The sequence below is a fragment of the Typha angustifolia genome, chromosome 13 (genome assembly GCF_048772165.1).
Source record: "Typha angustifolia cultivar Huaian chromosome 13, ASM4877216v1, whole genome shotgun sequence".
NCBI lineage: Eukaryota > Viridiplantae > Streptophyta > Magnoliopsida > Poales > Typhaceae > Typha > Typha angustifolia.
Window position 1 is genome coordinate 10,209,639 of NC_133251.1, and position 12,485 is coordinate 10,222,123.

A 12,485-nucleotide genomic window follows, 5' to 3' on the forward strand; every position below is an offset into this window, starting at 1 on the left:
CAATTCTTTTTTCTCAGATGGTCAGGTACATGCTCTTTTCATCGTATTAAATATTTTTAGGTCATTCTTTTCTAATTTCATCTCTAAACTTTTATCAATTCCTACTGTCCACATATAGTGAGGGAGAGATTACATAGAAACCTTATATGCTTTAGTCCTGATATTAAGAGCTGAACTGTGCCGACTAGAATATTAGTATTATATTAATTTTTGAAAAGAAATTTAAAGAGTTTGGCATTTATTAAATGTGACTTTTGTTTAAAAACTATTAAATCTTGACATTATTCTTTGAATCTCCTAAATAGAAAATCTATATTCAATTAAGTATTCATTTTTAAGATTTTCTTGACTGCATAGCATATCATCTCATATCATTTAGATTAAGACATTTGTATTTGGGTTAATTTAGGAGACGCCTGCATTCCATTAGGTTATAACACTATTTAATTTTGTTTAAATTAGCAAGAATAAAATTTAAAAAATTAAAAAAGTTACAAATAATAAAACAATATCTAACTCACTTATTGCATATTAGTGTATGCCAACACGTGGAGGTAATGCTTATCTTCTCAGTGATTCTAGTGAGTCCAACAGTAGCAGTATGGATCACGAACTTATTAAGAAGCTCGACGATATTATGGGACAACTAGGTATCTTAGTTCAACAAGTCAAAAATACTCAGGATACTTTGCTTGGGTATCAACGGGTGACCGATGAACGACTATATAGGGTAGAAAGACCCCGAGCACACCGCTCCTCAAAATAATCATCGCCTTGACCTTGAACGTGGTGAATCTCCCACTCATTTACCTCGTCAACACTTTCAAGGGAATGAGCAAGATCCTGATGAACGGTACCTTCGAAGCATTAAAATTGATGCTCCGATGCTTGATGGTCGTTTAGATCCGCAGCACTTCTTAGACTGGATAAAAAACATGGACCGTTACTTTAAATGGTATGATATATCGGAAATCCGTAAAGTCAAGTTTGCTGCCATGAAATTGACTGGGAAAGCAAATTAATACTGGACCAACGTTGAGACTCTTCATGAGATTAGGGGTGAGCTTCCAATTGAAATTTGGGTTGACATAAAAAATAAACTAAAACGTTACTATCTCCCACCTTCATATTACTTTAAACTTCTAGACAGATGGAGCCAACTTACCCAAGGGAGTAAGTCAGCTAAGGATTACATTGCGACTTTTGATGAATTGCTTGTTCGATATAGCGTGATTGAATCAGAAACCCCAATGCAAATCTTTTCTAGATTTAGGGCTGACCTGCGTGAAGAATTGAGAAGTAAACTTTTTGCCCATAATATTGATACTTTGGAAAAGGCCTACAGCTTAGTTCAAGACTTAGAGGAGTCTAGACCTAACCACATCTCAAGAAATTATGAAACAAGACCTCAAATTCATAAATCATCCACAGGTCCTCATCAAGCCAAATCTACCAATCAATCTTTTAACCGATCTACCCCTAGACCTTCACAATCCAAGATAGAATACAAGGGTAAGAGTGTTGAGAAAGACTTTTCTAAGGTTAATCCTCGGGCCAAATGCTATAAGTGTTAAGGCTATAGACATGTTGCTGCAAATTATGCAAACCTGTATAAAATAAGTTTAATTGAGGAACCCTTCGAAGAAGACTCCGAAAAAAACTTTGATGGATATGTTCACCATGTAAACAGTGATTAAGGAGACTTTGAAGATGAAGAGGAAGAAAATACCCTAGGATGCCTGAGGCACATAGACTCCACAAGGTTACATGTTGTTAGATGTGCCTTCTCTCAACCTAAAGTCAATGATGATTGGAGGCGTAGCTCCATTTTCCACACATTCACGAAAATTAGAGGTAAAAATTATAAAGTAATTGTGGATAGTGGCAGCTGTATAAATGTCGTGTCTTCCACCATTATTTTAAAACTAAATCTGAGAGCGGTTTCCCATCCTAATCCTTACAATTTCAAACATTGGATCATTTCAACCACGCTGGAAATAAAATAGCATTGTTTGGTTCCAATTGAATTCACGACTTATAAGGATAAAATCTGGTGCGATGTATTGACCATGGATGTGGGTCAAATTATTCTTGGAAGGCCTTGACTATTTGATAATAATGTGCATATTTATGATCATTCAAATATCTGCATGTTTCAACACGAAGGAAAGAAAATCAAAATTCTTCCATCGCAGCCTAGAGGTGGTAAGATGGAAAAGAAGTCTAATCTCATCCACTCGGACAGTAAAGTCAGCTTGATTAGTGCGAAAAGCATTTAACGCGAGATGAGTAAAGGAACTCCTATTCTGATTCTTACTGCTCGAGAAATTCTAAATGAGCCTAGTGAATCGATTCCTTTTGAAGCCACTGCTGTGATTGAGAAATTCTCGGATGTCTTTTTAGATGATCTCCCGGATGAATTGCCACCATTAAGAGATATTCAACGTGCTATCGATTTCGTCCCGGGTGCATCTCTTCCTAACTTGCCTCATTATAGACTAACCCAACAAAATATGCGGAACTCAAACGACAAGTTGACGAGTTATTGAGAAAAGGCTTTTTGAAGGAAAGCCTAAGTCCTTGCGCAGTTCTCGCATTATTAACGCCAAAGAAAGATGGAATCTGGCGCATGTGCGTCGACAGCCGCGCTATTAATCGAATAACGGTAAAATATCATTTTCCCATTCCTCGTTTGGATGACATGTTGGATATGATGGTAGGGGCCACGATCTTTTCAAAGATAGATATAAAAAGTGGCTATCACCAAATTCGTATACGCCTTAGCGATAAATGGAAAACTACGTTTAAAACAAAAGATGGGTTATATGAATGGACGGTTATACCTTTTGGCTTGACTAATGCTCCGAGTACTTTCATGAGAGTGATGACTCAAATATTACGACATTTATGGAACAATTTTAGTCATATACTTTGATGACATCTTTATTTATAATCGATCTCGGGAGCAACATATAGATCATTTTCATCAAGTTTGCGCTGTATTGAAGAGAGAGCAACTATATGCAAACCCTAAGAAATGTACATTTCTGACAAACAAAGTTGTTTTCTTGGGTTTCATTGTTTCATCTGAAGAAGTATCTGTTGATTTTAATAAGGTCAAAGCTATTAATGAATAGCCTGAACACCATACCATAAGAGATGTGAGAAGTTTTCATGGGCTCGCTACCTTCTATCGTCGGTTCATCAAGGGGTTTAGTACCATTATGGCTCCGATAACAGAATGCCTCAAGAAAGGTGAATTTGAGTGATCAGCAAGTGTTACTAAAGCTTTCACTGAAATAAAAAAGAAAATTGTGGAAGCCCCTATCATACAACTCCCCGATTTTACTAAAGTTTTTGAGGTCACTTGTAACGCTTTCGGAGTTGGTATAGGAGGAATCCTGAGCCAAGATGGTCATCTGATTGCATACTTTAGTGAAAAGCTGAATAAAACTAGACAACGATATACCACTTACGATAAGAAATTTTATGCTGTTCATTTGCTTCCTCAAGAATTCGTAATCTTCTCTGATCATGAAGTTCTTCGCTACCTTAACTCCTAGATGAAGCTTAACGCTAGACACGGCAGGTGGGTTGAATTTTTCTAGGACTATACGTACACCTTGCAACACAAGTCTAGAGCAGACAACAAAGCGGCTGATGCACTAAGTTGTCAATGATTCTTCTTTTAAGGATGAATGCAGAAGTAATAGGGTTTGATAAAATCAAAACTGATTATGAATCATGTTCGGATTTTCATGAAGTTTACAATTTATTAAGCGATGGAGTGACTCAAGAAATAGATGGTTTCATCTTGCAGGATGGCTATCTATTTAAGTCTTGAAAGTTATGCATTCCCAGCACCTCGTTAAGGGAATTTTTCGTCGATGTCATGCATGTCAACTCGCTAAGCAGCGAAAGCAAAGTACAGGATTGTACACGCCTTTACCTATTCCTAATTGTCCTTGGCAAGATGTTAGTATGGACTTCGTACTTGGACTTCGTACTTGGACTTCCAAAGACTATCCGAAAGCATGATTCCGTTCTTGTGGTGGTGGATCGATTTTCAAATATGGCCCACTTTATACACTGTTCCCAAACTTTTGACGCTTCTCGAGTTGCTAAAATCTATTTTGATAAAATCGTTAAGCTACACGGGCTACCAAAAACTATTGTATCAGATAGGAATGTAAAATTCATTAGCTATTTTTGGAAAACCCTATAGCATAAGATGGGAACCAAGCTTCAGTATTCAACCTCTTTCCACCCACAAACTGACGGGCAAACTGAAGTAGTCAATAGGAGCTTAGGTAACCTACTGAGAACTCTTGTCGGCGAGAATCTAAGAGACTGATAAAAAACTACCAACTGTTAAATTTGCATATAATAATTCTGTTAATAGATCAATAAGTCTGAGTCCAACTGAGGTAGTATATGGTTACAAACCTAGACAACCTATAGATCTCATTCCTATGTCCCATTATCATAAGTTGTCTGAGTCTGCATCTGCATTCGCATAACATATTCATAACTTGCATAAAGAAATCAGAAATAGAATTGCTCAAAATAATACTAATTATAAAATTTGAGTTGATCTAAGAAGGAGATTCAAAGAATTTAATGTTGGAGACTTTGTGATGATTCAGATACGTTCGGAACGGTTCCCACCTAGAATTGTCAAAAAGTTGCATGCACGAAGTGCTAGACCTTTTAAAATTCTTAAGAAAATTAATGATAATGCTTATGTTCTAGATCTCCCCAGTGATTTCGACATCAGTTCTATTTTTAATATTGAGGATCTAGTAGCTTATAAATGTCCAGATTTTACCCCAGATAACCCACTAGATACTGAGCCTACCAATGAGCCAGTTTTTGAGAGACCCCCTTTACCTCCACTTCCCAATATTCCACCTAACACAGCAGACAAAATTGATAAAATTTTACATGATAAAATTATTTCAACTAGAAAAGGTGGATCCCAATGGTATTTAGTACGTTGGAAAGAACGGCCTACATCTGATGACACGTGGCTTGATCGTCACGATTTAGAGGTGTATCACCCTGATACCTTAGAGCAATATGAGAGCAGTAGAGCAGTACACTCGACGGAGTCGACTTCGATCCCACCAGAGGAGAATGATGTAGACATCACTGATAGGACGCGATGGCGTGTATACCAGCGCAAGAGGCCTGATAGTTGATGATTCCTCCTATAGGGATCTAGTTCTGATTTTGATTTATTTAGGGTGTCTTTTGTTTATTTTCTATATAGGGTGTTTTTGCTTAATTCCATTGTAGATCTATATATAGACCCATTATATTTTCTTTGGAACTTAATGAAAGTTTATGTGATTTTATTCTCTGGAGAATTTTGGTATGAAACCATTTCTTAGGGTAGAGGTGTAAAACCCCATTCCTTCCCTTCTTATTTTTCACTTTCATCTTTCTCCACCATGTTTTGCATTAGTTATTCTCAAATGTTCTGCCTTAGATTTGAATGGACTGATTCTAGATTATGTTCATCACATCATAAAGCGTGATCGTATCAAAAATTCCCCTACTCCTTCCTCTCCCAAAGTATGTTGAGAGGAGAGTGGCTGCTGATGAACACCACCACCGGCAGCCAACCAACACACTGGGCCCCCTCTCTTTGGTCGAGGTAGTGTGCACAGTGCATGGGTGGCCGGCCAGGGTGGCAGGTGACTAGAGGGAGGACTCCTCCATGGCCAATGGCCATGGAATTGGCCCATAACATTGCTCGGGCTACAGGAGCCCCAAAATGAGATGCCATCAGCTTCCCCTTGTAGGAAAGGAAACTTCCCGAATGGCTAAGAGGAGGAGATGCCGGTGATGATGGCCAAGAAAATGACTCGAAGCCAAGAAAATCACTCCATGGGGTCAGTGTCCTCCGACAGCTCTCTTGCGCGGCGAAAGAGAGAGGAGGTTCTCGCAAAGATTACAAGAGAGAAAAGAGAGGAAAAGAGAAAAGAGAGAGAGGGACGATGTGGGAAAGTGGGGCACGTGCCCCGCACGTGTCTTTTAGGGCAGTGCACGTGTCCTCATGTGGACATGCCAATTTTTTTTTTTATCTTGGTATGGAATGTTACAGATTTGATATAAAATTAATGAGATAGATATTAAGGGCAAATCAGTAATTTGATTAATATGTGGTATAAGATATAATTTTGATAGGTAGTATTCGTATTCTAAAATAAGATTATTATGATATTTAATTGTTATTTTAGAATAAAGAGTTCTAGAATAAAAAAACATTATTTATGAAGTGAACAGGGGCTTAAGGGGCATACAAACAAGATTAAATGGCGTTCGGACAGCAATCCCATAAAAAGAATGGGAAGATACGATTTTTCTTCGGTGATTTCACTGGTCCAAACTAGTGATGTTACTCCCCACTTATATAAGGATTCCAAGGACGAATCCAAGTGTGTGGAAGATCTCTTAAGTCTGACTGGGCTAAATGAGCTAATATAGTTTGAATCCATGACCTCTGGAAGAAAATAGCGTTAATACCATATTAAATAATAGCTAAAACTTAGGTTTTTAATAACGGACCAACAATATATATCATACATTTTAACATAACTAAGATTGGGTTTTGCATTGTTAGTCACCTCAGCTGTAGTGATAAATCTAATGTGTTATGAATGGTTTGCATGATGTAGTGTGGGCAACAAACTAAGACTTTTTTTATCTTCTTTTATTTATTTATTTATTTTTGGTTGAGAAATATGCAACCAACTCAGACTTGGCATCTTGATGAATTAAATTCCTTTTCCTTTTATCTCTAACTCCAGAAATCCATATAGATAAGTACTTCATCAGTATCTATTAATTTGAGTTTAGAAGTGCCGAATAAGCTCGTGAGCTTGCAAGCCACTTTAGCTCGGTGTTTGCAGCTTGATTTGAAGCTCAAGCAGAGCTAAAGCTCAAATTCCAGGCTTGCTTAATAAATGGCTGAGCTCTGTTACGTGTAGTATATAGGTAATCAATGTATATATACTCATAAATGTTCTATATTTGCCAAAAAAACTCCACGGAGATATGAAAAAGATCCATTCGCTAGATTTACGTGGAAAGCCAAGGGAACACAACAGAGCATCAAGTTGAACCCACTATCAATGAAATCAGTTCAGGTAATCCTATAGCCCGAGATAAATGCTTGAAAAAATTTCAAGGAAGGTTCATTTAAGTAAAGAAAACAAATTATATGATGCTTGTTGGAGGAACTGCAGTAATCAATTGTCACAACAGGATTATGTGTTGCTGTTCTGATCATAAAAGTATTGACTAAGACATAAGCAGCAACAATGATTCTTCTTCTATTATACTTCTTATGGTTCAGCCATTTCATGAAACTCATCAGTTTACATCAATTCAGATCCTACTATTGCGATTAGAAGAAGAGAGACACAAAAGCTAATATGTTTCCCAATGATAGTAGATTTCAATGAAACAAACAAAGTAGAAAGCCCTACGATGGAGGTATTTCTTGGAATACTACTACTCAATGCAACCTTCCATCGTACTAATTAATGCCAATCGTGATACTGTTGTGCTAGCTATCTACAATACTTTTGTACTTCTAAATTAGTAGAAGATCTGGCGGCATAACAAGAGTATTGGTATACGTAAATGATATGAATGGAGGCTGTGGTGGTGGCCTGCACTTAAGCTTCCATGCCTTACCAGTCCTTGTGTCATAGCAGTGCAAGATTCCGGTTACTTCAAGTATGAAGTAATCAACTCCAAAGCTACAAAAACGCACCAAGCGTTGTTGAAAACAGACATCCAATGGTCCAATTTCTAGATTTGGTAGATCTATTAAGTCGCGTATGGGCGAAAAGAGCTCAATCTGTTGGGTGATCTCCTCAAGTGTAGGTGACCAGAGCTTGGACCAAGAAGACTGATTCCAACACCATATCTGAATCTCACAACCAGCTATAAGCGCTATGCTCAACCTGCTGTTCCATTCTCCGATTAGGAAATAGCCAGCTCTACTAACATCTGATGGTAATGGGAACGTCCCACTACGCTCTTCTTTTGGATCAAACCACAGTAGTTGATCAGAGCCTGCCCAGAACATAATCTCATCCACATAAGCATACGGCCCACCAACTGCTGCTCTCTTCATAAGGAGTTTCTCCTTTGATACCTCCCACGTTCTCCTCTCTGAAGAAAAGACTTCAAAGCCAACTTCCTCGTAGCCGCAGGCATCCGTGCCAAGTATGTAGAAGGGATGAACTAGCTTGTAGCTGACACTAGACTCAGTCGCAAAAACAGCTAAACCAACACTAAATTCCAAAGTTATGGTGTGAACTTTAGGTCGAGGAAGAAGCCTCCAAAGCTTTAAAACAGGATTTCCCACATATGCCAAATCGAAGCCACGGATTACAATGCAGACAATCCCGTTGCATGATGCAATAACCGTGACTTGCTTATCTAAGAACTGAGAAGATAAACTTGGAAAGCCAACGGATATCGGGTCTCGAGAGATCAAAGTTGGCCTATGCATTTCGTCAACCAGGAGAAGTGCGTGAGGACGTGCATGAAGATACTGCAGATAACTGAAGTAGGACTCTTTTCGGATCACCTGGCACCAACTCTGTGATACACATTGGAACCTAAGAAGAACTTTTGCTGGCAGGAGAGGGAGTATGTCGCAATAAACGAGATCATCGGGAAGATGAGGGGATATGGAACTCCTCATTCTTCACTAAAAATAATGATGGGATGGAAATTTAGGAGCTCAAAGAAGCAAAACTCTAGCATTAATTTGACGTGGATCGAAGGATGGGAGGGAGGCTTATGTAGATCACTTACCTCGTGATGGCAGGACGATTTGGGATGAAGAAGGGCGATTTTAAAATATCACAAATATTTTTGATAGTCATGATAGTCAGAGGGGTAGTTACATTATCGTATTTTAAAAATTATATTGATAGTTACGATAGTCTGAAAAATATTTTTGTAACAATAAATTTAGGTAAATACTTCAATACACTTTTAAAAATTATAATATTAATCCAACGACTATAATAGCCAGTTTTCATACCCGGTACTAGTTCTAAAACCACATTACGTAAGAAAAAGAGTATATTAGTTAAGAGGCAAATACTTCAATGTACCTTTAAAATTATAATCTTAATCCAACTGCTATAATAGCTAGTTTTCATACCTGGTACCCGGTACCGATTTTTCGGTACCGATTCCAAAACCACATTAAGTAAGAAAAAGAGTATATTAGTTAAAAAGATTTAATTACGTGTGCCTAACTTTCCAATTTTCTTATTATACTCTTGAGATCTTAACCATTAGATCTTCATCAAACTAATTGATAAACAATCAACTTTCTTTCTCTCTTAAATATAATTATGCCTTAATTATATGAGATATCATTTAATAATAAATAATTTAAATTTAATTATTTGGAGATAAACTTTAATTTAAATATAATTCTCACTCTATCTATTAAAATTTAATTTAAATCAAATTTAAACTAATGGGAGATATATGTAAATAATAAAAAATAATTAAAAAGATAAAATATAATTAAATTTTCATCAAGTTAATTTTAAAAGACATTAATACCCTTATTTTGATATATAAAATCGCAAATATTTGAGTTACACAAAGATAGTTTCACGTGCGTGATCAAAAAACATAATGATGCTGATTGTAAAGAAAAATAAATATTAGAGCTTTAGGTTTTAGAAGTGTGCCCAGATGAGCTCAAGGGCATCTATCATACGATCTAAGTGGTCTAGTGGGAGTATGAAATTAGTTTGAATTCCAAAATTGTAGGAATTTATAATCTATGTATTTTTTGAAGAATAATCATATGAGGTCTGAATACTCTGAAACCATATTGATTAGATGGGTTATGTCATGACATACATTTTTTGTATTTTCTCTAGGATGGGAGTGCAATCAAATCCGAGGGAGAGATGGAATCTGGATAGACAAGATTAACTCTTAGTTTGTTTTAGTTGTCTCTCTGCTCTTTAGTTTATTTCATATAAATGAAGATATTATACAGGTTGAATTGCATTTTTATTGGTGTATTAATCATAAAGTTGGTGGTTTATTGTGATTTATTGTTACGAATTGACTTGATTTGAACCGTAATAGTTCTAGACTCGATAAAACTCGTAACTTTCGAAGGGATCTGCGAATAATCTAAATGACGTATCCTCTTGAATTTGGAGTTCAATGAATATAAGATCACAGGATTTGGATAGTTAGATCTCAAGATATCAACCAAAACGTGGCCGAAGGTTAATGAAATCTTAGCTTGATAGTCCTCCAATGGCTAGATAGATGCTAGGTTTACTCCTTAGTGTGAAGGGGGAGAAGTTGTTGTAGAAGAAAGGGGTTAAAAATTCAAAGAGGTCAACCAAAGATTTGGGCGGTACACTCATCCTACATCAGCGGGTACCGCTAAGTCTACATCATCTTACCATTCACTTTCTATCTTTAACACTCTAAAGGATTTAACTCTCGTCAATCGAAAGTAATCCATTGCTGGGCAAATAGTGTGTTTGATTGTCTAAGATTAGCAGATTAAGACCTCAAATATAAGCCTTAACATGTAGTAAGAATAATATCCTGCACCCTTTATCCTGGCCGGGGTGGTGTTGGATACTGTTGAGAAGTAGAAGTCACTTTCTTTATGATCATGCATGTATGCTAGTGGCATAATATTATACCACACAAACAAACATAATAGACAATCATCATTATCATGTACTATGTGATATCATATATTATCATGCCAATAAATATGCATAGAAATTATGAAACGTGGAATCATGCTGAACAGTAGATAAAATTAACATGCACCACATACATTAAAATAGTAGATAAAGATATGCACATGCATGGTATGAATCCCATAATGTCATAAGTAAGACAATTTCTTTTCTATACAGCTAGTATAATACAAAGGTTTTGCTTGCTTGACATCACTTTCCTGATATAACTTCAACTATGCTAGAGAACATTGAAATCTACCTAGATAATGAAGATAAATAAAACTACGAGTACCACATTCCTTACGTACACTAGTTAATTAAATAATCTTACTAACAGCTGCTATGGACTTGGATAGGTCTATTTAAGAAATCCTTATATTTAATAAATAGGTAGAGCTGGCAAAGCTGTACTAAGGCTTGATGCGACATTAAGAGTGTTTTAAAGCCATTCACTTTAGTTTATTATTTAAAACATTATTATCGATTTACAGTAAATCACATGGATAATATTTAATTAATCAGCTTTGTTAAATAAGAGAACTTGCTTAATACTATTTTCCTACATTAATATGTATTAATTCTCAAATTTTGTGATAATATTTTGTGATTCACATCTTGTCTTTAGGATTCTATAATCCTATATCTTTTTTTCTATAATTTTTATTTATCATTTTGCATTCACATAACCTAATGGTAACTAAGCAAAATGATACTAGCAAAAAGAAATATTTCCTTATAATATATTAATTAATTTATATATTACCTAAATTATCCCTGTTTTCATCTCTAATTTATAAGAAATAGCCATCCTCATATTCTTCTTCAACTTGCAGCCAAAAGGAAAAAGAAAAATAGAAAAAGAGAAAACCCTAGAAAACCTCCCACTAAGCTCCTTGTTCTTCTTCAGAAAAAAGAAAAAAAAAAAAAAGCAGCCTCTCTCTCGCACTGCTCATCATCTTCCTCATACAGCTAAAGAGAAAAAAAAACCTTAAAACCCACCATCGAGCTCCACCTTCTTTATCCACCGAACTCTTCAACCGACCTAAGGGAGCTACTCTCTCTCACCGAGATAGGGTAGAGAGGAGAGGAGAGGAGAGACGGTGAGGATATTTTAATAATTTAATAAGTAAAATTATATAAACTATATAACATAATTAATGTCAAATAGTCAAGGCAATGTGAGAGTGTTAAATATAAATTATTAAAAAAATGAGGGGCTAGATTATAAAATCATCGTCTTGGAGGTATGAATCATAAAATAAGTAAAAATACAAGGTGGTGTTGTTTGTAAAATATACTATAATTAAAATATACCAAAATTAGCTCGGTTAAAATCATGGATTTGAACTTTTAAATTTGTATACGCCATAAGTCCGAAGTCCAAAATATAAAAGAATAACACATACGTAAATAAGAAATGTTGAGGGGGAAATATGTGAAAAAATTGGTTTGCAGTAGTTCCAACTGAAAGTCCTCTTCAAACGGCGACACCAAACCTCTCCGCTTTTCCCCTCTATTCCGTTAGCGCCAAAATCCCACCTCTGTAGCCGGTGGAACCGATCACGGCATGAACTTCCCAAACTAGAATGACTCGCCTACCAGTTCAAAATTACGAAAACTGCCACGAGAATAACGACCGTAGAATTTGGCAACTGCCATAAGTACGTGACCAATCCCACCAGATATTAACACACCAACTGCATTGTTCGAAAT

At 36.2% G+C, this 12,485-nt stretch overlaps 1 protein-coding gene across 1 annotated transcript; it reads right to left on the minus strand.

The window, feature by feature from the left end:
- Nucleotides 1-7,367: 7,367 nt before the first annotated feature.
- On the minus strand, nucleotides 7,368-8,903 carry LOC140774202 (putative F-box protein At1g33530). The gene is made up of 2 exons (XM_073117093.1): nucleotides 8,842-8,903; nucleotides 7,368-8,734 (listed from the first exon to the last, which is right to left on the minus strand). Exon 2 carries the CDS (start codon nucleotides 8,726-8,728, stop codon nucleotides 7,604-7,606), a length of 1,125 nt encoding a protein of 374 aa, XP_072973194.1. The 5' UTR covers nucleotides 8,729-8,734; nucleotides 8,842-8,903; the 3' UTR covers nucleotides 7,368-7,603.
- Between the last annotated feature and the right edge of the window lie 3,582 nt (nucleotides 8,904-12,485).

Excerpts from the sequence above, each read along its gene's own strand:
- LOC140774202 (XM_073117093.1), bottom strand. The coding sequence starts at position 8,728 with ATGAGGAGTTCCATATCCCCTCATCTTCCCGATGATCTCGTTTATTGC.